Here is a 26426-nt window from a genome sequence, read left to right on the forward strand (position 1 = left end):
ATGGTACACTTTTGTTTTCCCCAGTTAGAAAAAAAGGCACAAGTTCTTTTTTTAATTAATTTTTATTGGAGTATAGTTGATTTACAATGTTATGTTAGTTTCTGCTGTACAGCAAAGTAAACCAGTTACATATATACATATATACACTCTTTTTTTAGATTCTATTCCCATATATGTCATTACAGAGTATTGAGTAGAGTTCCCTATGCTATACAGTATGTTCTTATTAGTTATCTATTTTATGTCAATCCCAATCTCCCAATTTATCCCTCCCCTGACTCTTTCCCCCTTGGTAACTATAAGTTTGTTTTCTATATCTGTGACTCTATTTCTCTTTGGTAAATAGGTTCATTTGTACCATTTTTTTTAGATTCCACATGTAAGTGATATCATATATTTGTCTTTCTCTGACTTACTTCACTCAGTATGACAATCTCTAGGTCCATCCATGTCACTGCTAATGGCATTATTTTGTTCTTTTTTATGGCTGAGTGATATTCCATTGCATATATGTACCACATCTTCTTTATCCATTCCTCTCTCAATGGACATTTAGGTTGCTTCCATGTCCTGGCTATTGTAAATAGTGCTGCAATGAACATTGTGGTGAATGTATCTTTTCGAATTATGGTTTTCTCTGGATAACAAGTTCTTAATGAATCACAAGTTTCCCATAAAATAAGAACTCTTTTTTTAAAAAAGGAAAAGTATTTTAAAAGTTCTTGTGTTTTATTGTGAAATTATAAAATTTACCCTTCCACGGTAAGACTTTATTTTGTTTCTGAGAAGCAATGTGGCTATGGAAATAACTGGGTGCCCCTGAGGCAGAATATTTTTGTGACCCTTTATAAAGAGTCAGAATTGCTTGCAAATGGCTTTTCCTGTGGGCACCATGATAGAATATTAGCTATTTTCTAAAAGTATAATTAGGAATGCTGACTATTCCTGGTACTGAAGGAACAACCTATGGGTACTAATAACTGAATTTTTTATTACAACAATAATACAGTCTTTCATAGGTACCATTTTACAACAACTTTTTGGCTCAGACTACATATTTAAATGGAGCTTTTAAGAGATGTTATAAAAACTAATTCATTCTATTTTAGTTGTATTTTAATATCAGGCAGAGAGGGTTAGATTAGGGGAACAGATGATGAGCCCTAGACTTCCTGGGTAGCTAGGAAAGTACCAAGATAGTCACGATAGGGGCTGTATGTGGGTTGTTGCACTGGGTGAGGGGGGATCCAAACAGGTATGATTATTTCTATATAGCAGAGATTTCTAGGAAAGTACTTTGTCAATTTCCATAACCTAATTCTTAAGTTTTATATATATATATATATATAAACTTTTTTTTTTTTTTTTTTTTTTGCCGTACGCGGGCCTCTCATTGTTGTGGCCTCTCCCGTTGCGTAGCACAGGCTCCAAACGCGCAGGCTCAGCGGCCATGGCTCACGGGCCCAGCCGCTCCGCGGCATGTGGGATCTTCCCGGACCGGGGCACGAACCCGTGTCCCCTGCATCGGCAGGCGGACTCTCAACCATGGCGCCACCAGGGAAACCCTTAAGTTATATTTTTATGTTTCATCTCTCCCATGCTGTTCACATTCAACCCTACATCTTCCTACCTCATATTCACAATTAGCTTTCTTTGTGAGTCACAGGAGTAATCTTCATTCATTGTTTCTTTTTAAACTTTTCAGGAAAATGATGAAGAAGCCAAGAAGATTGCAAAAGAAGGGCAGTTGACTGCTAGAGATCTGCTACAGCCCCACAGGCTTTACTGCTACTATTACAGAGTACTACAGGTCAGTTCAGAGGATCCATCTGCTTGGTTGAGTGTCCTCAGACCAAATGCATGGCCTGAATGCTTGCTTCCTGGAGGTGTTCAAGAGTCAGTCAGCCTGTGGAACTCTGGCTATGCTGAGGCGCCAGCCTATAGAAAGATAGTGCTAAGTCCCTTTGTGGCCTCCATATTTTTATCTCCATTCAGTATTATGAAAAACAATGCTTAGCGCCATTACAAATATAGATTAAAATCTCTGAACCTCAGAGAAAATCTTTCCTCATATGGAAAATAGGAGGGTTGGACTAGAGATCATTAACATCTCTTTCTGCTCAAAATATCTACCTCTTTGTTCTCCTTACTGCTTAAGAGCCACGCTTTTGCTATCAGTACAGGATGGAAAACAAATATTTAATTTGTTGTATAAAACAAACAAATGAAAAATACAGTTGACCCTTGAACAACATGGTTTTGAACTGTGCAGGTCCACTTACATGTGGATTTTTTTTTAGTAGTAAATACTACAGTACTACACAATCCAAGGTTGGTTGAACCCACGGATATGGAACCACGCATACTGAGGAATCACATATATGGAGGGCCAGCTATAAGTTATACACAGATTTTCAGCTGTGCCAAGGGTCAGTACTCCTAACCCCGACATTGTTTAAGGGTCAGCTTTATTTATAATCTAAAACCTTAGGGCTGAATTCTGAAGTACAGATATTTACTGTACTTCCAACAATTCAAGGATTGGTTCTTTGTATAATTAACTTGTGTTTTACTCAGTAAAATTTAGCCAGAAGAGAAAAATAAGAAATTATGTTTTTGTTGTTAACCTAAACTTATTTTTCTGTGAGGCAGAAAAAAAATAAATTTCCTCAGATGCCTGAGGCTACTACCCTCTCACAGAAAAATTAAAATGATTAATTACTCCATTTATTAGAAGCAGCCTTTTCCTTAAATGAGTTCTTTTCCCTCTGCTAGTCTGGCTGTAACTTTAATGATAGGAGTTTCTCCCTCTGAAATATTAATTAGGTTCATGTACACATGTCAGTATTTTGTTGGATTTGACCCAGGACCAGGAATGTACAGCTAAATGTACATGGAACCACTGAACTGAAAAATCCAATGTATAGGAATATTTCAGTCAGTGGCCAAAAAGGAGAGACATTTCACAGGCCTGTCGCCATTTACAAAGTGTGTGTGACTACAGGCCTAAAGGGAAGGATGTGTGAAACCACCAACTTTATTGTGAGATGCTTATCATCTTTGTTCACTGATTTGAATATTCAGCAAAGTTAATTATTCATTAACACATGGAGGATGAATTCGAGAGGTGCTGTATTTCAAGTAGGGACATCCCGTTACAAGAGGCTTCTTTCCTATACATAAAATAGTGGATGGGGCTCCTTGCTAAAATAGTGGATGGGGCTCCTTACAGGCACTAGTGCCTGTAATAACTAAAGTTAAAAGGTAACTTTAGGACTGAGATAAACCAGACCTTTGGTTTTAGTCTGAAGATACATAGCCACTAGAAACAATAGCATGAGGGGAACGGGGAGGATTCAGTGGAATGAAGTTTGGACTAATCTTTCCATTGCCTTCAAACACATTCCAGAAATACGCTGAGCGCCAGACCAGCAAACCCGAAATACGTGATGGAATGGAACTTGTTCCTCAGCCGGATGACAGTGCATCTATCTGCCAGTGCCACAGGAAAAGGCCTTTAAGAGAAGAGCTTTAAGTCAGCCCATATTCACACTCCTGTATATGCCGGCAACATCTTTCATGGCAGCATTCAGATGGAATCTAAGCTGTGAAGACTGTGAAGACAGCCTGGAAGGCTGTATGCAGGGGACTGCTTCTCTTGGTGGCTTCATATAATGTGGATGGATAGAGCAATATTAGAGCAAGTATTACCAAATATCTTAGGATATTAATATCTTTTGAGTAAACACTGCTATTATCAGCATCATAGTTTCTCTGAAAAGAAAACTTGGGGATCATAGTAGATAGAGAGGATTGCCAAAATATAAATAACTCTGTATGAAACTGTTTACATTGTATTTATTGGTTTGTTTCTATCCCTTGTTCACTTTCCCTCTTCCCTTTCCAATGATGAAGAAAAAATATTTTTGCAGGGCTTTTTTTACCCCCTCACTGCATAACTTCTCCTCCTACAAGCTGCTTTTGGCATTCAGTAATAGCAGGTTTCCTCTTGGAAGGTCTGATATGAATAATGAAGGAAGATGAGAATGACTCTGTTATTAAAGGTAGCTTGGAGACTATGAAGGGAAGTTATTTTAAAGCTCATTCATATCTTTTTAACTAAGTTTTACCAAGGGCTGAGACAAAATTAAGGAGAGGTAGTGCCTTAAGCTAGTTAATTCCCAGTCTATCTGAGTTGGACACCCATCAAGGACAACACAGTTATTAAAGTAGATGACAGCATCCTATCGGTATCTTCATTATCTATATATTGAATAGATAAATGATAACTGTAGTCAGATAGGGATCTTTAATTCTTTTTAATCTTTAAAAGGGATACTTGAAAAACCTCTGAAACAAGCTGCAGGAAGCCTGGTATCTTGGGATTCACTAATAAACTAATGACAAAAGCAAGCATCCATTCTTTACTGCACCCCTCCTCTATTTCACTGTGCTGTATTGCTAAGATAAAAACTTCGGAAATTTCCTTTGCCTTTTAGGACAGGGTGAAGTCTTAAGACCCAGAAATTCATTACACGTTCCTTGTAATACCACCAATATGAGATTCAATTCATTAAGAACACACTCCCAAAGCAAGAAATATCCACACTCCAATTTAAAAATATTTACTCTCCTAATTGAAATATTTACTTAACCTGGAAGACAATGTAACCACTTTAAAATAGTCATATCTATTCTTTACTGAACATTACTAGGGACACAGAATTTTTTTAACTAGACAAAAGCAAAAGCACATTTAGTAACAGTGTAATCAAAGCCAAGTATCCATGGAAAACACTAATACCCACCAGTTGTTCAAAAGCACAAGTGCACAAGTATAAAATAAAGGGCAAGCTGTACAGTGACCAGATCCTAAGGAGAAGAGGGGTGTGACGATATGTAAGTTAATATAATAACTACATTTGTCAAAATAAGCTATCAATATTTTGTTTTTATTAATAAAATGTTGGAAACACCTTAAGTAGCCATCATGAGGGAGCTAGCTAAATATATAGCTATACATCAAGGAATACAGTACAACCATTAAAAGTAATGAACTAGCTCTAAATGCACTATCAATCATGAAAGATTTCCATGACAGTGTTCAGTGTAAAAAGCAAGTTACAGAACAACACATATAATGTGAAAACATTTATGTAAAAAAATATATCCATGTGATTGAAAGTTTAGAAGGATATTCACCAATATCTGAGGAAAATGGAGAGAAGGGAATTTTTACTTTTTGTCTTATACCTGTCTATGATATTTAAAATGTTTTTACTGTAAGTATGGATCAGATTGGAAAATAAAGAAAAATACAAACCTAGGAAAAGAAAATAAATCCACAAAAGATATACATAGGAAAATAAAATGGATATTTATATTTTCCATTATGCTATTTTTAAATCTACTATGTCTAGAATTTTATATCATGTGACATATTATTTACACATTTTAAATAAAGTAAATTTTCTAAATAAAATTTTGAAACAGATAAACTTGTTTTTTAAGAAAGAGGATTGAATCACCTATAGCTTTGGTATTTCTGTAACTGGGTTGGCCTAATTTTAATTCTATTATGTCTTCATGAATAAATGGATCAAAACTTCTACCACAAACACTAAATCCCTAGTGAGTAGAAATTGATATTAAAGGAAAAGATATTTGGGCTTGACACCATTATTTTCTGTTATTTCAGGTGCAAATACTGTTAAGTGCAGTGTCTTTGTCAGTTCACGCTACCATTATAACAAATATACCATAGACTGGGTGGCTTTGACAACAAATATTTATTTCTCACAGTTCTGGAGGCTGGAAGTCCAAGATCAAAGTGCCAGCAGATCTGATGTCTGATGAGAGCCCACTTTCTGGTTTGTGGACTGATGCATTCTCATTGTATCCTCACATGGCAGAAAGCAAAGAGAGAGGAAGCAAGCTATCCCCTCTCTCTTCTTATAAGCACACTAATCCCATCATGAGGACTCCACCCTTATGATCTAATTAGCTCTCAAAGGCTCCGTCTCCAAATACCATCACATTAGGGATGAGGGTTTCAACATATTAATTTGGGGGGGGTGGGGTGGGGACAAACTTTCAGTCCATAGCAGGCAGGGAGAGGAAAAATTCTCCCCGACATAATAAGGCCAAAGTTAGAAGAAATATAAATTTCTTATTTGGAGGGATAAGAAATCATCCTTGTGGTGGTAAGGCATGTTTGAATTCAAATAGTTGAGGACAAAATTAACCAGACTGTAAAAATCCCTCTTTTATCCATAGAACCACAGTTTACCCTATCCCAACCACTGCTGTGCCTACCCCACACCAGCCTCTTGTGGAGCCATTCCACTTGCTGAGATCAAAGTTGTCTCTTTTAAGCCAAGTTCTCTCTGTAGAGCTGTGTGGAAGAAGTCACACTAAACTTTACTGTGATAACCAACACCTTAACATTTCTTAGACACAAGAAAAGAAGAAGACTGGAGTTTGTTTATTCTATGGGAAGAAATAGCAAATCCTGGAAGTGTGCACGGGGAGGGTAGGGGGTGGCTTATGTAGAGGGAGTTATATGCAGCCAGAAGTGAGGAAAGAAAGTTAGAAAAGAAGAAATATTTTCATGAGCTACCTGTTTTGTTTCACCCCAAACTAGGTGTACTTCAATACAATTTGATGCTAACCACCCAGATTCAGCATCAGATCCCACAGGTGTAGGGCTCACTGTTCCACAAGACTGCCTTTACAGACATCAGGCAAAAGTGAGGTCCCCAGGCTACCCACACTTCTGACCAACTGGCTGCAAATTCAGGGGTTCCCATGACCCCTCTCAGGTTCAATAATTCTCTAAAACAACTCAGAGAACCCAGGAAAATGCTATACTTAACTACTACAGTTTCATTTTAAAGGATACCCATAGGGCATGGTCTAGAAAGGAGCACAAAGCTTTCATGCCCTCTCTCTGGGAGGCCAGGGCATGTCACCCTCATCATTGTGCTACTAATCAGGAAGCTACACTGAGCTTTGGTGTCCAGAGTTTGGGGGGGAGTCTCATTATGTAGGCATGGTCAGTGGACTAAACCACTGACCATGTGATTGAACTCAATATCCAGCCTCCTTCCCCTCCCAGGAGTTTGGACAGCTAAAGTCCCAATCCTCTAATCATGTGCTTGGTCTTTTTGGTGACCAGTCCCATTCTGAAGCTACCTAAGAGTCCCACCATTAATACCTCATTAGAGACTTCTTTCTATCACTCAGGAAATTCTAAGGTTTTCGAAACTCTCTACCAGGAACCAGAGACAAAGATCAGGTATATTTTTAATAATATCACAACACCTCTGAGAGCCTTGGAACTGAGGACTACCTAAGTCACCAGACTTGAATCGAGGGAATGAAGTAGCAAGATCAACCTCACTCCAGAAGGTTTGGGACAAATAACTGAGTATTACAGTATGTGTTAACCAAATCCCATATACTTTAGTTCATAGTATATGATAAGGGGATATTTTAAACAGGCACAGTGTAGTCTCTCTCTGATTTCTAAGGGTTTTTATCCATATCTTTAATGTGAGCTAGTGGACAGCAAGAAGTAACATGCTTCAGATGACAGTGAACCAGCTAAAGGAATATAAGAGCTGTTTCCCCTTCATACCCCACCCCACCCCCATTCTTTCTCCTTACCAAAGAGTAACAAGAACCTTCTGCCACCACCTATGTCACTGGTACCACTAGCACTGCAGCTATGGAACAAGCACTTGTCACCTACATGGGCTGAATAAGTCCTCCAAGAAAAATGACTTGTCTTCTGCCCATGGAGGAATTCCTAAAGAATCAGACTTTGAAGGCTAGCAGGATTTGATTGCAGGACTTCGACAGAACTGGGAGAAAACAGAGACTCCACTCTTGGAGGGCACACACAAAGTAGTGTGTGCATCGGGACCCAGGAGGAGCAGTGACCCCATATGTGACTGAACCAGACCTACCTGCTGGTGTTGGAGGGTCTCCTGCAGAGGCGGCGTGTGGCTCTGTCTCACCGTGAGGACAGGAACACTGGCAGTGGAAGTTCTAGGAAGTACTCCTTGGCATGAGCCCTCCCAGAGTCTGCCATTAGCCCCACCAAAGAGCCCAGGTAGGCTCCAGTGTTGGGTTGATTCAGGCCAAACAACCAACAGGGAGGGAACCCAGCCCCACCCGTCAGCAGACAAGCATATTAAAGTTTTACTGAGCTCTGCCCACCAGAGCAACACCCACCTCTACCCACCACCAATCCCTCCCATCAGGACACTTGCACAAGCCTTTTAGATAGCCTCATCCACCAGAGAGCAGACAGCAGAAGCAAGAAGAACTATAATCCTGCAGCCTGTGGAACAAATACCACATTCACAGAAGGATAGACAAGATGAAAAGGCAGAGAGCTATGTACCAGATGAAAGAACAAGATAAAACCCCAGAAAAACAACTAAATGCAGTAGAGACAGGCAACCTTCCAGAAAAAGAATTCAGAATAATGACAGTGAAGATGATCCAGGACCTTGGAAAAAGAATGGAGGCAAAGATTGAGAAGATGCAAGAAATATTTAACAAAGACCTAGAAGAATTAAAGAACAAACAAACAGAGATAAACAATACAATAACTGAAATGAAAAAAACACTAGAAGGAATCAATAGCAGAATAACTGAGGCAGAAGAATGGATAAGTAACCTGGACGACAGAATGGTGGAATTCACTGCTGTAGAACAGAAAAAAGAAAAAAGAATGAAAAGATATGAAGACAGCCTAAGAGACCTCTGGGACAACATTAAAAGGCAACAACATTCGCATTATAGGGGTCCCAGAAGAAGAGAGAGAGAAAGGACTCGAGAAAATATTTGAAGATATTATAGTCGAAAATTTCCCTAACATAGGAAAGGAAATAGCCACGCAAGTGCAGGAAGTGCACAGAGTCCCATACAGGATAAACCCAAGGAGAAACACACGGAGACACATAGTAACCAAATTGGCAAAAATTAAAGACAAAGAAAAATTATTGAAAGCAGCAAGGGAAAATAGACAAATAACATACAAGGGAACTCCCATAAGGTGAACAGCTGATTTCTCAGCAGAAACTCTACAAGCCAGAAGGAAGTGGCAGGATATACTTAAAGTGATGAAAGGGAAAAACCTAAAACCAAGATTACTCTACCCGACAAGGATCTCATTCAGATTCGATGGGAAATCAAAAGCTTTACAGACAAGCAAAAGCTAAGAGAATTCAGCACCACCAAACCAACTCTACAACAAATGCTACAGGAACTTCTCTAAGTGGGAAACACAAAAGAAGAAAAGGACCTACAAAACCAAACCCAAAACAATTAAGCAAATGGTAACAGGAACATACATATCGATAATTACCTTAAATGTGAATGGATTAAATGCTCCAACCAACAGAAACAGGCTTGCTGAATGCATACAAAAACAAGACCTACATATATGCTGTCTACAAGAGACCCACTTCAGAACTAGGGACACATACAGACTGAAAGTGAGGGGATGGAAAAAGATATTCCATGCAAATGAAATCAAAAGAAAGCTGGAGTAGCAATACTCATATCAGATAAAATAGACTTTAAAATAAAGAATGTTACAAGAGACAAGGATGGACACTACATAATGATCAAGGGATCAATCCAAGAGGAAGATATAACAGTTATAAATATATATGCACCCAACATAGGAGCACCTCAATACATAAGGCAACTGCTAACAGCTATAAAAGAGGAAATCGACAGTAACACAATAATAGTGGGGGACTTTAACACCTCACTTACGCCAATGGACAGATCATCCAAACAGAAAATTAGTAAGGAAACACTAGCTTTAAATGACACAATAGACCACATAGATTTAATAGATATTTATAGGACATTCCATCCAAAAACAGCAGATTACACTTTCCTCTCAAGTGCACACAGAACATTCTCCAGGATAGACCACATCGTGGGTCACAAATCAAGCCTCAGTAAATTTAAGAAAATTGAAATCATATCAAGCATCTTTTCTGACCACAACGCTATGAGATTAGAAATAAATTACAGGGAAAAAAACATAAAAAACACAAACACATGGAGGCTAAACAATACATTACTAAATAACCAAGAGATCACTGAAGAAATCATATCAAGCATCTTTTCTGACCACAACGCTATGAGATTAGAAATAAATTACAGGGAAAAAAACATAAAAAACACAAACACATGGAGGCTAAACAATACATTACTAAATAACCAAGAGATCACTGAAGAAATCAAAGAGGAAATCAAAAAATACCTAGAGACAAATGACAATGAAAACACGATGATCCAAAACCTATGGGATGCAGCAAAAGTAGTTCTAAGAGGGAAGTTTATAACTATACAAGCCTACCTCAAGTAACAAGAAATATCTCAAATAAACAATCTAACATTACACCTAAAGGAACTAGAGAAAGAAGAACAAACAAAACCCAAAGTTAACAGAAGGAAAGAAATCATAAAGATCAGAGCAGAAATAAAAAAAATAGAAACAAAGAAAAGAATAGCAAAGATCAATAAAACTAAAAGCTGGTTATTTCAGAAGATAAACAAAATTGAGAAACCATTAGCCAGACTCATCAAGAAACGGAGAGGACTCAAATCAATAAAAGTAGAAACGAAAGAGGAGAAGTTACAACAGACACCGCAGAAATACCAAGCATCCTAAGAGGCCACTACAAGTAACTCTTTGCCAATAAAATGGACAACCTGGAAGAAATGGACAAATTCTTAGAAAGGTATAACCTTCCAAGACTGAACCAGGAAGAAATAGAAAATATGAACAGACCAATCACAAGTAATGAAATTGAAACTGTGATTAAAAATCTTCCAACAAACAAAAGTCCAGGATCAGGTGGCTTCACAGGTGAATTCTATCAAACATTTAAAGAAGAGCTAACACCCATCCTTCTCAAACTCTTCTAAAAAACTGCAGAGAAAGGAACACTCCCAAACTCATTCTACGAGGCCACCATCGCCCTGACACCAAAACCAGACAAAGATACTACAAAAAAAAGAATATTACAGACCAATATCACTGATGAATATAGATGCAAAAATTCTGAACAAAATACTAGCAAACAGAATCCAACAACACATTAAAAGGATCATACACCATTATCAAGTGGGATTTATCCCAAGGATTCAAGGATTCTTCAATATACGCAAATCAATCAATGTGATACACCATATTAACAAACTGAAGAAGGAAAACCATATGATCATCTCAATAGATGCAGAAAAATCTTTTTACAAAATTCAACACCCAATTTATGATTAAAAAACTCTCCAGAAAGTGGGCATAGAGGGAACCTACCTCAATATAATAAAGGCCATATATGACAAACCCACAGCAAACATCATTCTCAATGGTGAAAAACTGAAAGCATTTCCTCTAAGATCAGGAACAAGACAAGGATGTCAACTCTCACCACTATTATTTAACATAGTTTTGGAAGTCCTAGTCATGGCAATCAGAGAAGAAAAAGGAATAAAAGGAATACAAATTGGAAAAGAAGAAGTAAAAGCGTCACTGTTTGCAGATGACATGATACTATATATAGAGAATCCTAAAGATGGTACCAAAACACTACTAGAGCTAATCAATGAATTTGGTAAGGTTGCAAGATACAAAATTAATGCATAGAAATCTCTTGCATTCCTATATACTAATGATGAAAAATCTGAAAGAGAAATTAAGGAAACACTCCCATTTACCACTGCAACAAAAAGAATAAAATACCTAGGAATAAACCTACCTAAGGAGACAAATGACCTGTATGCAGAAAACTATAAGACACTAATGAAAGAAATTAAAGATGATACCAACAGATGGAGATATATACCATGTTCCTGGATTGGAAGAATCAATATTTTGAAAATGACTATACTACCCAATGCAATCTACAGATTCAATGCAATCCCTATCAAATTATCAATGGCATTTTTTAACAGAACTAGAACAAAAATCCTTAAAATTTGTATGGAGAGACAAAAGACCCTGAATAGCCAAAGCACTCTTGAGGGAAAACAGCAGAGCTGGAGGAATCAGACTCCCTGACTTCAGACTATACTACAAAGCTACAGTCATCAAGACAATATGGTACTGGCACAAAAACAGAAATATAGATCAATGGAACAACATAGAAAGCCCAGAGATAAACCCACGCACCTATGGTCAACTAATCTATGACAAAGGAGGCAAGGATATACAATGGAGAAATGACAGTCTCTTCAATAAGTGGTACTGGGAAAACTGGACAGCTACATGTAAAAGAATGAAATTAGAACACTCCCTAACACCATACACAAAAATAAACTCAAAATGGATTAGAGGCCTAAATGTAAGACTGGGCACTATGAAACTCTTAGAGGAAAACATAGGAAGAACACTCTTTGACATAAATCACAGCAAGATCTTTTTTGATCCACCTCCTAGAGTAATAGAAATAAAAACAAAAATAAACAAATGGGACCTAATGAAACTTCAAAGCTTTTGCACAGCAAAGGAAATCATAAACAAGATGAAAAGAATGGGAGAAAAGAAAAGAAAAGGTTTTCAAAACAAATCAACAGACAAAGGATTAATCTCCAAAATATATAAACAGCTCATGCAGCTCAATATTAAAAAAAAAACCAACCCAATCCAAAAATGGGCAGAAGACCTAAATAGACATTTCTCCAAAGAAGACATACAGATGGCCAAGAAGCATATGAAAAGCTGCTCAACGTCACTAATTATTAGAGAAATGCAAATCAAAACTACAATGAGGTATCACCTCACACCAGTTAGAATGGGCATCATCAGAAAATCTACAAACAACAAATGCTGGAAAGGGTGGGGAGAAATGGGAACCCTCTTGCACTGTTGGTGGGAATGTAAATTGAAACAGCCACTATGGAGAACAGTATGGAGGGTCCTTAAAAAACTAAAAATAGAATTACTGTATGACCCAGCAATCCCACTACTGGGCATATACCCAGAGAAAACCATAATTCAGAAAGACACATGCACCCCAATGTTCATTGCAGCACTATTTACAATAGCCAGGTCATGTAAGCAACCTAAATGCTCATCAACAGATGAATGGGTAAAGAAGATGTGGTACATACATACAATGGAATATTACTTAGCCATAAAAAGGAATGAAATTGGGTCATCTGTAGAGACGTGGATGGATCTAGAGACTGTCATACAGAGTGAAGTAAGTTAGAAAGAGTAAAACAAATATCGTATACTAACGCATATATGTGGAACGTAGAAAAATGGTACAGATGAACCAGTTTGCAGGGCAGAAAGTGAGACACAGATGTAGGGAAGAAACGTATGGACACCAAGGAGGAAAGTGGCAGGGGGGTGGTGGTGGTGGTGTGATAAATTGGGAGATTGGGATTGACATGTATACACTGATATGCATAAAATGGATGACTAATAAAAATATATATATCCCCTTCTCTTATACCAATTCAATTTTTTTCCTTATCTCTTGTCTTTACATCGCTTATAAATCTTTGCCTCCTAACTGGAAAGCAAGAATATTAATTTCGTTAATATAATAGTACATACTGTATAATAATAAGAAAAAGGAGAGAGGAAAAAAAAAAGATGAGGAGAATAAGGAAGGATATGGCGAACAGAGGGAAGGAAGGAAAGAAAGGTTTTTATAAAACCACCCAGAAGTTCCTCTGAGTTCTGTTTCCTAGTAAATTGTCCTAGATTGAAGCAGGTGCATATTAATAAATAAATAGAAAAACTGATGGTTTTAAGTCTTAATGATCCTTTGTGACTACTTTAAACATACTTTTTCTTTTAAAAAATTGAAATATTTTTACATGTATTAGAGCAATAGAAAAAGGTCTGAGCCTATTATTAAGGAATTACTGAATTGTTCTGGATCAGGTTAAAGGTAAAATAATATTAATACATGCTCAAATAGTAAACATTATAATCTTTTTTTCTTTTTTTAAGTGATTCAGACTGGCACTCCATTAAAAATATGTAGGGCTTATTTTTAAAGTAACATATAAACAAAAAGTACAAATATACATAATGTTTCCATGACTATATTTTTACAGTTTATTATTCATAGCTACTGTGTATTAATGTATCAAGTAACTACATGAAAGGGAACTAAAGCTCACATCTGCTTATTCTGATTTGTGAAAATAATTTTAAAGAACTCTGGAAACTCAGTGAGTCAATGAATTAGCCTACAGGGAATTTCTTCTGTACAATTCTGTATTATGTAGGGAACATTTTCTTCAGCTGTTTTTTTTCCCCTAGACGTTAATCTTCCTTACAAACTAATTGTATTACTTGCACGAGCATAGGAGGAAAATAGCAGAACCGGGCAGTTTCTGAGCAAGATTATTTGACATTGCAATAAGTGACAAACTAAAACAGGGCCAAGTGTGAGACATCTGGAATTCAAGCAAATCAAACTTGCTTTAGACCTGCATATTTGTATAATTTAAAGTTATCTAGGAATTCATTTACGAGGTCATCTGTTTTCACTTAAAAATTGGTTTAGGCTTTACCAGCTAAATAGCTTAAATTTAGAAGTAGCATTGGACTGCAGTCACGTGTCACTTATTTTTTGATCCTACGCAGGATGTCTCAAAAAGCTAGAAGGGTCAGTTCTTTTATTTACAAACGAATAAATTAATTCAGTAGAAAGGATTTCACCACACTTCTCCAATATCTTCAAAGTCCTTGGTTGAAGCAACCGGGCGTTATAAAATATTGAGCCCAGCTTCGCAGAAAGTCCCTTCGGTTTCTCTCCCGTCCCAAACCCTTTGCTTCAAAGCCACTGACAGCCGCTGTGAGAGCTTCTAAGAAGTCCAAGCACGTTCACATTCCCGGATTTTTGATCTCCGCGACTCGCAAAGGTCGGGGACGCACCAAGGCCCGGAGCCAAGGGGCGGGGCCCAGAGGCGGGACGAACGGGGCCAAGCCCTGCCTAACAAAGCGGAACTAGATTTACGTCATTTCTGTCTGCGGCGTTACCTGGGGCACAAGTGGAGCTCAGGAAGGCGGCGATTGGCAGGTGAAGGGAATGGTGTCTCCTCCCCCTTAGCCGGTACTGCTCCCACTCGGCTTGCCTCTGGGGCCGCTGGGTCTGAACCTCCTCTGGTTCAGTGTGTTGACGGCCCCAGGTCCTTGAGGTCCCCGCCCTATCCAGCCCTCTTAATTAAGTTTCGTTTCTCTGAAACCCCCATTGGGCATCTAGCCTCTCGTTTAAAATCTTGGCCAGGATTAACCCCTTCCCCCGTGTTTCCGTGTTTCCTCTCCTTGCCCTCGGTGAACTCGCGTTCCTCTGGTTGAAAGGAGCTCCCGGCCCATCCTTCGCGCTCTCAGTGCCCCACTCACCGCGCAGATACTGTCTAGTCCACCTTCAGGCCGAGCGGGAAATACGGGAAATACTTAACCTACCTCACGTGTTTTTCTGGACTTTTTTTCTGTTCGATTCATGAAATGGTTTTCTGTCTTTTCATTTCATTATTTAGAGATGGAAAGGGCAAAATCGTTTTTAAGGAGGAGGCTAAGCAGTTTTTTTTTTTTTTTTTAACCTCTTCCGCTCTTGGTATAAAGGACCACAGAAGAAAAGGAAAAGCGAAATTACAAAATTGATAAAGATCGCGAAACATTTGTTTATTCAATAAAACAGTAGGGGAAACAAAATGGGAAGCATAGGTTCTAATCCCAGCAAATTAATTTTAATTCTATTTTCAAACTTTTAAAGAAGTAAATGGAACTTAGATTTCAAAGACTTAACCTTGTAATCTTTTTCTCATGAAGCCTGAATAGATCAGCGGAGCCATGATCTATTATAATAAGTTTTTGAATTGGGATAGATAAAAATCTAATCTCTGAATCTGCAAGTGGAACCCAGATGTAAAATCCTCATGACCTGAACAGTGGCTTGATAGTACTTTTTAGTATCTTAGAATTTCTGAAGTGTTTTCACATTAATTTATTTGGAGCCTCATAATAACCATATGACATCAGTATTGTTTTTTATTTAAGGCCAGCAACTGTCCTTACCCCCTTTTCTTCTCTGGACCTTGTCCTTTTAAACTACTCGAAAGACTTTACCCTTCATAGCTAACAACATCTTAATGTGCCTTAATGTCTCCCATATTTTAAAAAATTTCTTGAATCCATTCCCACCTTCCAGCAAATACCCCTTATCTCTGCTCCCTGACAGCACTCCAAAGAATCATTTACATATTCACTGTCTCAGCGTTCCCACTTCCTCGACACAGGCTTTCTTCCTTGCTGCTCCAATAAGCAACTTTAGTTGGCCAAATCTAATTCTTTATCCTCCATTTACTTGACTCTCCACAATTGAGCACTTCTCTTTCTTGAAATGTGTGGAACTTTATCATTCCTAAGTAATGTGATTCATTTCTGAGTCAGGTAATAATTTTGAATACTGAAAAATATTTCGTCACTATTTTGTGCTATTCATAGTGTAATGGTGACATGTGGAATTAGTCTGCAAGTTAACATTTTCAAATGCTACTATCTTAAATCTGGACAACCAGCAAAACAACAAGCCCTGATTTGTAACATTTGTCAATTTCTATAATATAAATACTCCCACACTGGCCAATTTCAAGCTACCAACATGCCTCAGGAACTGGAAAGGTATGTGTGGTCATGCACCATGATATAGTTTCCACCATACAGATACCAGTAGATAATATGCAGAGACCAGTAATTCTCAACCTTGGGTGACTTTGTTCCCCAGGGGACATTTGGCAATGTCTGGAGATATTTTCGATTGTCACAACTGTGCTACTGCATCTGGTGAGTATAAGGCAGGGATTCTGCTAAACATCCTATTGTGCACAGAACAACCCTCACAACAAAGAACCCAGCCCAGAACGTCAATGGGTCACTGTTGAGGAACCCTGCAATAAAAATAAATAACCGCAAGAAAATAAATAGTAGTAAAAAATAGTGTAAGAGAGGAAAAATTTTTTTCTGTACTCTCAGGTTTGGTGCTTGGAGCCTGCAAATTAAACCGACAAAATACAGATTAACAGGAGAAAAGACATACAAATTTTATTTGATGTTAATATTTTAATTTTACATATATACAGGAAAGGAAGTGAAAACCCAAAGGGGTGCTTAGCCCTTGGAGCTTGTATATTATTTTAACAAAGTTGATAAATTTGTGAAGTGACAAGACAAAGGGAAAGAGATTTGGGTTTTTAGAGGTGGTAAATTGTGAGAGGGTAAATATTTGGGGAAAGCTCATGGAGGGTAAGGGTTATTTAAGTAAGGCTGGTTTGTGCAGACCCATCTCAGTGCCAGTGATAATGGTTATTTTGTCTCCAGTGATAATGGTTATTTTTCTCCTCCGGTATGGGAGAGAAGAGGAGGAACACCTTCACACAGGGAAATGTATGTCCTGCTTTTAGGCAGGTAAAAGGAGGATAGAGAGCTTTTCCTACATATGCTATTTCTCAATTGCCTTAAGCTCAAAATAATCCTTATGCCGAAGTAGCATATTTTGGGGTGGTATATTCTGATCCCCTTCAATAGTAAAGTAATTAGTAAGTGATGAGTTTTGAGTGTGTATTACCTTTATTTTATTTAATTGTAAGCTTAAATAATTTAATTTTAAAATAATGACTGTTTAAAAACTAACTCACAAAATTCTCAAAAATTTAAAATTTGGCTCTACTGAACTAAAGTCAGCTTAGTACATTGCCAAACCATGCCAGTCAATTTCCCATATAATTATAGTCGCTCCTGCCTATTTCTTTTACCTTACCTCCCACTCTTCTGTCTCTTCTCTGCGCTCCAATGGCACAGTTTTCTTCCTTTCTACCACTTCAACACACCAAGCTCCTTATCTCAAGACATTTTTATCTTTTGTTCCCTGTGCCTGCAACCCTCTTCTACCATTTTCCCATGGTTCTCTCTTTGCATCATGAAAAGTAGTGTCTCCTAATTAGAGAGGCCTTCCTTGGCTGTTTGTACTAAAATACCCCTTGGTCATTCTTTATCCCTACTCTTTTATCTTCATTGCACATGCACTTCTTTTGGTTTCTACAGCCATATTTTAAATAACATGTTATTCTACTTATTCTTGATTTCTTTTTTTTCTTATTTTTTAAATTAATTTTTTTTGAAGTATAGTTGATTTACAATGTTGTGTTAGTTTCTGCTAATAAAGTGAATCAAAGTGAATCAGTTATACATATACATATATCCACTCTTTTAGATTCTTTTCCCATATACATCATTACAGAGTACTGAGTAGAGTTCCCTTTGCTATACAATAGGTTCTTGCTAGTTATCTATTTTATATATAGTAGTGTGTCTTGATTTCTTTTAGATTTGGCTGTTTTCTGGTAGACTCTTAAAATATAAAATGAGAATTTAGCTCTCTTACACCAACCATATGTACATATACACACTGATCCTCTACCCTCATCTTCCTAATTTAAAAAAAAAAATCATGTCATAACGCTAAGTAGGTTCCAAAAATTTAATTGCATTCAATATAAGGATGAGTTATTACAAAGCCCAGTTGACCCTGAACAACGTGGGATTAGGGTTGCTGACCACCCCCTGCAGTTGAAAATTCGAATACAACTTTTAACTCTCCCAAAACTTAACTACAGTAACCTTACTGATAACATAAACAGATGATTAACACATATTTTGTATGTTATATGTATTATATACTGTATTCTTATAATAAAGTAAGCTAGAGAAAAGAATGTTATTAAGAAAATCATAAGGAAGAGAAAATACATTTACAGTACTATACTTTATTTGTTGGTGCCATGAGTTTACATCATCTGTTTACATGATGAATTGTCCTTCTGTCATACCTTCAACATTATTGTCTTATATGGTACAAAGCCCCATAGACATTTTATGTATTACTAACACTAGACATCAAAAATGAAGATAATGTGAAAAAAATCATATTAATCTACAGGTATAATGATTCATACATTGATAATGAAGGGGCAGAAATATGATTGCTTTATGGTAGCCTAGTGCAATTGATACGATTGCTTCACAGTAGCCTGGCCTATATACTAATGAAAGAATTATAAAATTTTTATGTTGTACAGTGCTAGTCATATTCATAGTACAGCACTGGAAACATTGTTAACATTTTTAAACCACTTACCTGTGATGATAGACATATTCAGTTTCTCCAATTACAGGGAGAATGAGGCACACTGTAATGGTTACTAGATTTTCACGTGAAGACACTCACACACATACATAACAGATAAGTTTATTAACTATACAGCATGATTATTATTTACTATTTATTAAGTGGAAAGGTATAATCATAAAGATCTTCATCCTCATCATCTTCACGTTGAGTAGGCTGAGTAAGAGGAGGGATTGGTCTTTGCTGTCCCAGGGTGGCAGAAGCAGAAGAAATATAGGAGGTGAAAAGGGAGGTAGGAGAGGCCAGCATACTCAGTGTAACTTTACAGAAATAGGTCATAATTTCTGTCTGACTTTTTGCTTTTTCATTTCTCTAAAAATGTTTCTACATGGTTCTAATCCTTCTTCCACTGTTTAGTTTCAGTGCCGAGCATAGAAGAGTCCATGTTGTAAAAGAAGTCAAAAGCAGTCTTGAATAATAAGAACTCTTCTGCCAGATTGCCTAAATGTCAATTTGTTTTCTGGCACTGCTTCTTTTACATTTTCTTCCTTATCACCTGGAACTGGTGCAGAAGCACTCATCTCCATCAAGTCGCCTTCTAATTCCTCTGATGTGGTGTCTATTAGCCCTTGAATGTCGCCAAGATCCATATCGTGCAACCCTTTACCCCCTACCTTTTTTGCCATATCCACAATCCCTTTCATGATTTTCTTGAATAGCTCTGTAATAAATCCTGTGAGGTCATGCACAACATCTGGACACAGTTTTCTCCAGCAGGAATTTATTGTTTCATGCTTGATGGCTTTCGTTGCTTTTTGTATAACAACGATGGTATCTTTTATGGTGTAATCCTTCTAGACTTCCACGTTGGTCTCTCTATTGAGGTTCTCTGATAGAGGTTGACAATCCTTTCCATAGAGTACCATGTGTAATGAGCCTTCAAGGTCCTTATTGACACCCTGGTCTGGAGGCTGAATTAAAGACGTTGTGTTTTCAGGTCAAGTAGACCACATCGATGCATTCAGTGATAAACTCATGGAGTTCTGAGTGACCAGGGGCATTGTCCAATATCAAAAGAACTTTAAAAGGCAGTCCCTTATTGGCAAGGTACTTCCTGACTTCAGAGACAAAGCATTGATGGAATCAATTCAGTAAAAGTGTACTGGTTGTCTGGGTCTTCTTGTACAGACTGGCAGCTGGCATTTATCTTTTCCCTTCAATTATTAAGGGTTAGCAAGTTTATAAATAAGGGCAGTCCTGATCATAAACCCAACTGCATTTGTACAAAACAGTAGAGTTAGCCTATCCCTTCTTGCCTTGAATCCCAGTACTCACTTCTCTTCCTTACTAATAAATGTCCTTTGTGGCACTTTTTTTTCCAGAATAGGTCACTTTCATATGCATTTAGAACCTGTTCAGGGAGATAGCCTTTCCTTTCTCTTCAGTGGGCATCTGAACTTGTCTGCTGCCTCTTAGTTGGCAGAAGCTGCTTCTTCTATTATCTTTACATTTTTTAAAGCCAAACCGTTTTCTAAAATTATCAAACCACTCTTTGCTGGCATTAAATTCTTCAGCTTTAGATCCTTCACCTTCCTTTTGCTTTAAGTTGTCATATAATGACTTCACTTTTTCTTGAATCATATTAGAGTCTATAGGTATGGCTTTCTTATAGCAATCCTTCACCCACATAAAAGCTACATTTTCAATATAAGACAAAAAGGTATTTCAGCAAAAAGTGCAAGGTTTTCATATCTGATGGCATAGCTGCAGTGACAGCTTCATGAATTTCCTTTCCTTTCCTTTTTTTTTTTTTTTACAGTGGTCCTTACACTGGATTCATTTATCTCAAAATGGCAGGCAACTGCAGCTGCAGACCTCAATCTACAGTACATATTAAGCAATTCAACTTTATCTTGTAATGTCATGAACTCTGTTTCTTGGAACACTTCCAGCATCACTAGCAGCACTTTGTATGGGTCCCATGGTGTTATTCAGGGTTTACATTAAACATGGTGAAAAATAGGTGAGAACTGCAGGAGATCACTTTTCACTGTGATATGCAATTCACTGGAGAGGTGAACTGCTCACATGGAGATGATTAGTGTCACACAGCATTTTAAGCAGATTCAACACTTGAGCTCACTGCAATAGCAACAAGAGGTGGCTATGAAATTACTACACTGGTATGGTATGTTCTACAATTAATTTTATGCAGGTATGTTTAATACTGCATCTTTACATTTGTTTACTATTCTCTCAACTGCAAATGGCACCATGTTCAGTCTGTGTGTGCATTAAGTTTTGATAAATTTTAACATTTTATAATAGATTCGTGTATATTTTACACTAGCAAATGATAAAATAGACTAGTATCTACATATATTTTATGCCGTCATGACATACCTCTTTATTTTTTGATATTCCTTGGCTATGCAGTTCACCTTATAAGTTTTTTCAAACTGTTACAAATCTCCCAAAATTTTTTCCAATATATTTATTGAAAACTTTGCATGTAAATGTACCCATGCAGTACAAACCCATGTTCAAGGGTCAACTCTAATTAAATATCCAGGGTAAGCCTGCTTTGGAGTCAAGAACCAGTCACCAATCATGTTGTATCCAAATTCATATTATTGGGGGTGGCATTATCATAGGGTATATAATTATGGGGTATTACTGTTGTTGTATCATACATTTTGGGAGGATTAATATTAATATTAACATGGTTATGGTTGTATACTTATTCATACTGAGCCATAGCAATAGTTTAGTTTTGGGTTTTTTTTTCTTTTTTTTGCCCCCTTTCAGGGTGACACTTAAAATACACAAGTCAGATTATGTTACTCCTCTGGTATAACCCTCCAGCAGCTTCCGATCACAGTTACAATAAAATTCTAACTTTTTACCATGGAAAGCACTATGTAATCTGTGTTGCCACTACCTCTCTGCTTTTATCTCCTATCACTCTTTTTCTCTATAGTTGGCTACAGTCACACTGGCCTTCTTCCTGTTCCAGTTTCCTGTTTCATTGCCTTCACACTTGCTGTTCTGTCTGCCTAAAAAGCTCTTTGTGTATGTAAATGGCTCATTCCACTTCATTCAAGTTTCTGCTTAAACAACAAAGAATTAATATAATATGTAGAATTTTTAGCCTCCTTTGTCACTTATTGTATTATTCCCTCCAATAAATATTTATTTAAAACTCTTTTAATTGGTGCATTATATTAATGAAAGGTTAAAATCTGCCTCTAATCCCCAACATTCATCATACTAAACTCAGTCTAAACAAGAGGACTAAAGCAATACTAATAACAAGATCATTAACCAAGATTAAGATCCTTATGAGTGGTGTCTGATATATGTACAGAGGCATCAGTTATTGGTAGATTCCAGTTTCTAGAATGTTAAGCAAATGCTATTGACCCTACATGAACTGTATGTAACTAAATGTAACTCCTGGCCCTGATTCCAAGACTAAACTTTAGATCAATCTTCAGTGGTGAAGAAACTTTTTAAAATGTTATTTCCAATGTGTTGCAGACCATTGCTTTTGTAAAATAAAAATGAATTACTAGAGAAAGAAAAGAAATAACAGATCTACAAACCCACTGATCGTGTGTGTGTGTGTGTGTGTGTGCACCACAACAGTATAAAATTGCTATAAAAGCTTCAAACTACTATCAGTTTCTTTACTTATCTCTTCTGGTAACATGTAGTTCAGAGACTGGCATAGGTCTGTGGACCACACTCAAAGTAGTATAGCTTTTAGATATCCACCTACAGGAGATTCGCTCCAACCCCTTATGCCCTATCCCTCCCACACCCTATTTCTGCTCACTTTTCAAGTTAAGCCTGCAGTGAATTGTTCTCCTGCTGGTAACAAATTAATTTTTTAAAACTGTTATTATTATTCAGGTAGTACATGTTCATTATAGACATAAGCGAAAAAAACATATTTTAAATTCCTCAATTCTATCAGCACGGTTAACATTCATATTTGTATGTACATAGTTATATATACACAAGACTTATCTATTTGAATAGGGGAGGGAGAAGCTAAGACAAATAGCTTATTACAGATAACTGTTTAATAAACTGCTCTTTGAAAATTGAACATTGTAATATGAAACATTTTCCATGTCAATGTGTACATTTACAGCATCACTTTTAATATTCTCACAGGATTCTATTTTATGAAAGCATCATAATTTATTTAACCAATTTTCTATTCAGTCAGCAGCAAATATTATTTATTGATCACTTACTCTTGGCCTACAATTGAGAATGTTTTGGGGAAAATTATGTAATTTGCATGAATCAACACTAATGGTATCTTGTGCTATCATACACACACACATACACACACACACACACACACACACACACACTCTCACATACGTTGCTTTATACCTTCAATCACTAAGCATTGATAACAGGGGTAAAACTCACATAAAGTTGATTATTAGAAAGCATATTAAAGACCCACAATAAATATGTCCCATTTTGTTCCAATGGGACAAAAATGTCCCATTTATGTTTAGTTTCTCACTTTTGTAAAATCTAGAAGTTATGCACTCTCATAGAATGCTTATAGGTGTAAACTGATTAACATTTTTGAGGACAATTGGCTGTGTCAAAATTTTAGTGTGCATACTCTTTTTTTTTTTAACATCTTTATTGGGGTATAATTGCTTTACAATGGTGTGTTCGTTTCTGCTTTATAACAAAGTGAATCAGTTATACATATACATATGTTCCCATATCTCTTCCCTCTTGCGTCTCCCTCCCCCCCATCCTCCCTATCCCACAATTCCAGGCGGTCACAAAGCACCGAGCTGATTTCCCTGTGCTATGCGGCTGCTTCCCGCTAGCTATCTACCTTACGTTTAGTAGTATATGTATGTCCATGCCTCTCTCTTGCTTTGTCACAGCTCACTCTTTTTTTGTGAAGTTATGTATATCTGAGCTACATACACATCATAGAAACCAAATCACACAGTATAAAAGAATATACCAAAATAAAATCTCCTTTTCATTCCTAAATCCAGTCCCTTAGTCCCCCTGGTCCCTCCCCAGAGACAATCAGCAGTTTTCTTATATCCCCTTTCAGAGAGAGTCAATGCAAATATATATATGCATACCTTTTCTCATAACATTTCCACTTATAAAAGTCCATCCAACAGAAATAATTGCACATGTACAAAAATATATGTATAAGGATATTCATTTTGTAATTGTAATAGCAAAAAAAATAGAAACAATTTGAATGTCCAATAATAAAGAGTAAATAAATTATGACATATCTATACTTAGAAATACTGTGCAACTATAAAAAGAATGAGGAAGATCTATATGTATTAACATGGAAAATCTCCAACATATATTGTTAAGTAAAGAAAGCAGAAAATATGTATCATTTCATCACATTAATGCAAATAAACAATCTATGGTATGTGTGTGTATATGTATATGTACATATATATAGTCCAAATTTAAATATATAAGAAAAGAGCTGGAAGAATCACATACCTATTAATAGAGATAAAGATAACCTTTGAACAGAGGACTGGACTAGAAGAAATGGGGAATGGGGTATTTTCGCTTTTTACTCTATAGTACTATATTGTTTGAAATTTTTACTACAAGAATGTATATGTGTATTATTTACATAATAACTTTTAGAGTAGATAAATCTAGGCAATGCTATGAATAATTTTGGATTTTAAGCAGAAATGAAATGTTAAATAGGGAATGATATTTATCTATTTTTCTAATGCTGTTTAAATATTGCCCTGTTTCTATGGTTATTTGTGAATAACCAGGTAACAGTGTTCTGTATGTTGAACAATGCAAAAGAACATGAATTACAGAAAAAGTAATGAATTGAAGTGACCACCATGTTTCAAAATTCAGTATAATTATTTTCCTATTTTTTCCTCACATTTGAAAATTAAAATTTTGATACGATTTTTATTTATGATAAATCTCAGATAGCAAGGTTTTCTTCTGTGTTTATCCCTTTTAATGATAGAAGTATGACAGTGTCCTTAAAAATTATTAAAACTGATTATCACACTATTTACAAAGAAATTAACAAATCTTTTAAGTACCAAATATCATTCCTACTATTATTTATGCTAATAGTTATTTATAAGTTATGAGAATGCTTATAATGTTCAGTCATGTTTTTTTATCCAGAATAATGCATGTGAATAATTCTTATATTTGAAAATAGTTTATATTATAATAATAGATACAATATATTGAATGGTTATGATGGACCAGAAATTGTACTAAATGCTTTACCTGTATCATCTGATTTAATCCCCACAATTCTATGAAGTGGGTACTATGCCTCCCCATATTTTACAGATGAGGAAACTGAAGTTGGAATAAGTTAAATAACTTTTATAAGATCACACAATTAGGTATGAGGTAGAATATGATTTAAACACTGGTCTGTCTTACTTCAGACCCAAAGATTTAACCTATATCCGCATGCCTCCTATATTATTAAACCTATTTGAAGAGAAATAAAAAAGTCACAGAGCATTTTTCTCATAGAGCATTTTCTCCTTACTCTTAAAAGTTCCAATTTTTAAAACTCAGCAATATACACAGTTAGGAAGAAAACTTCTTTAGTTTTAAGCCTCCATGTAAGTTTAAACATCAAAAGAGAAAAACAGTTTAAATAAAATATGTAAATAGGTTTTTCTTTCATTTTTCCTTATAAATGACATATCTTTTAGACAGTTTTTCTGTTTGGTCTCTGTCTCTCTAAATATAATGCACATATTAGTAGATGTGTGTTATATATACAGTCCTAAATACTTCAGGACTTTGGGATTTGTAAGTCCTTTTAAATTTAGCATTTTACAAGTAACGGTTCAGAATTTTTTAATTTTAAGTAGAATTATATTCACTTAGTTTGGACTATGATAAAGCATCTCAGAACCATGCTACTACTGCAAATGTAATGAGTGACATTTATACAATGAATTATTAATAACTCTGAGATTAAGTAAAATCCATGTTTCTCTCTGTGTTCAGTATAGGGCCTTTTTTCCCCTTTTCTTTTTTTTGACCATTGGAGCCTTGTGTCCTTTATAAGGTAAACTCAGAGACTTGTGAAATTGAAAGTCTCTTTGGAGTTAATTTATTACAGTGCTTTTATTTTACAAACAATGAAATGGAAGCCAAAAGATGTTAAGCTATTTGTCCTTGGTTATGTTAAGT

The 26426-nt window shown here is 36.4% G+C and overlaps 2 protein-coding genes across 9 annotated transcripts in view; both read left to right on the plus strand.

Moving 5' to 3' along the window:
- POGLUT3 (protein O-glucosyltransferase 3) overlaps positions 1–4409 on the plus strand; it is a 105530-nt gene extending 101121 nt beyond the window's left edge. For all 8 annotated transcript variants that reach the window (XM_073808245.1, XM_073808248.1, XM_019941948.3 and 5 more), the window contains 2 exons: positions 1706–1810; positions 3410–4409. In XM_073808245.1, coding sequence (XP_073664346.1) covers positions 1706–1810; positions 3410–3535 — 231 coding nt within the window. In that variant the 3' untranslated portion in view covers positions 3536–4409. The remainder of the gene's footprint in view (positions 1–1705; positions 1811–3409) is intronic.
- Positions 4410–15028: 10619 nt separating this feature from the next.
- The window catches only part of C8H11orf65 (chromosome 8 C11orf65 homolog), a 123561-nt gene continuing 112163 nt past the window's right edge, over positions 15029–26426 (plus strand). Inside the window, 1 exon segment of the mRNA XM_019941950.3 lies at positions 15029–15083. The gene's annotated coding sequence lies outside the window, so the exon portion shown is untranslated.

Source organism: Tursiops truncatus, chromosome 8, assembly GCF_011762595.2.
Source record: "Tursiops truncatus isolate mTurTru1 chromosome 8, mTurTru1.mat.Y, whole genome shotgun sequence".
Lineage (NCBI taxonomy): Eukaryota > Metazoa > Chordata > Mammalia > Artiodactyla > Delphinidae > Tursiops > Tursiops truncatus.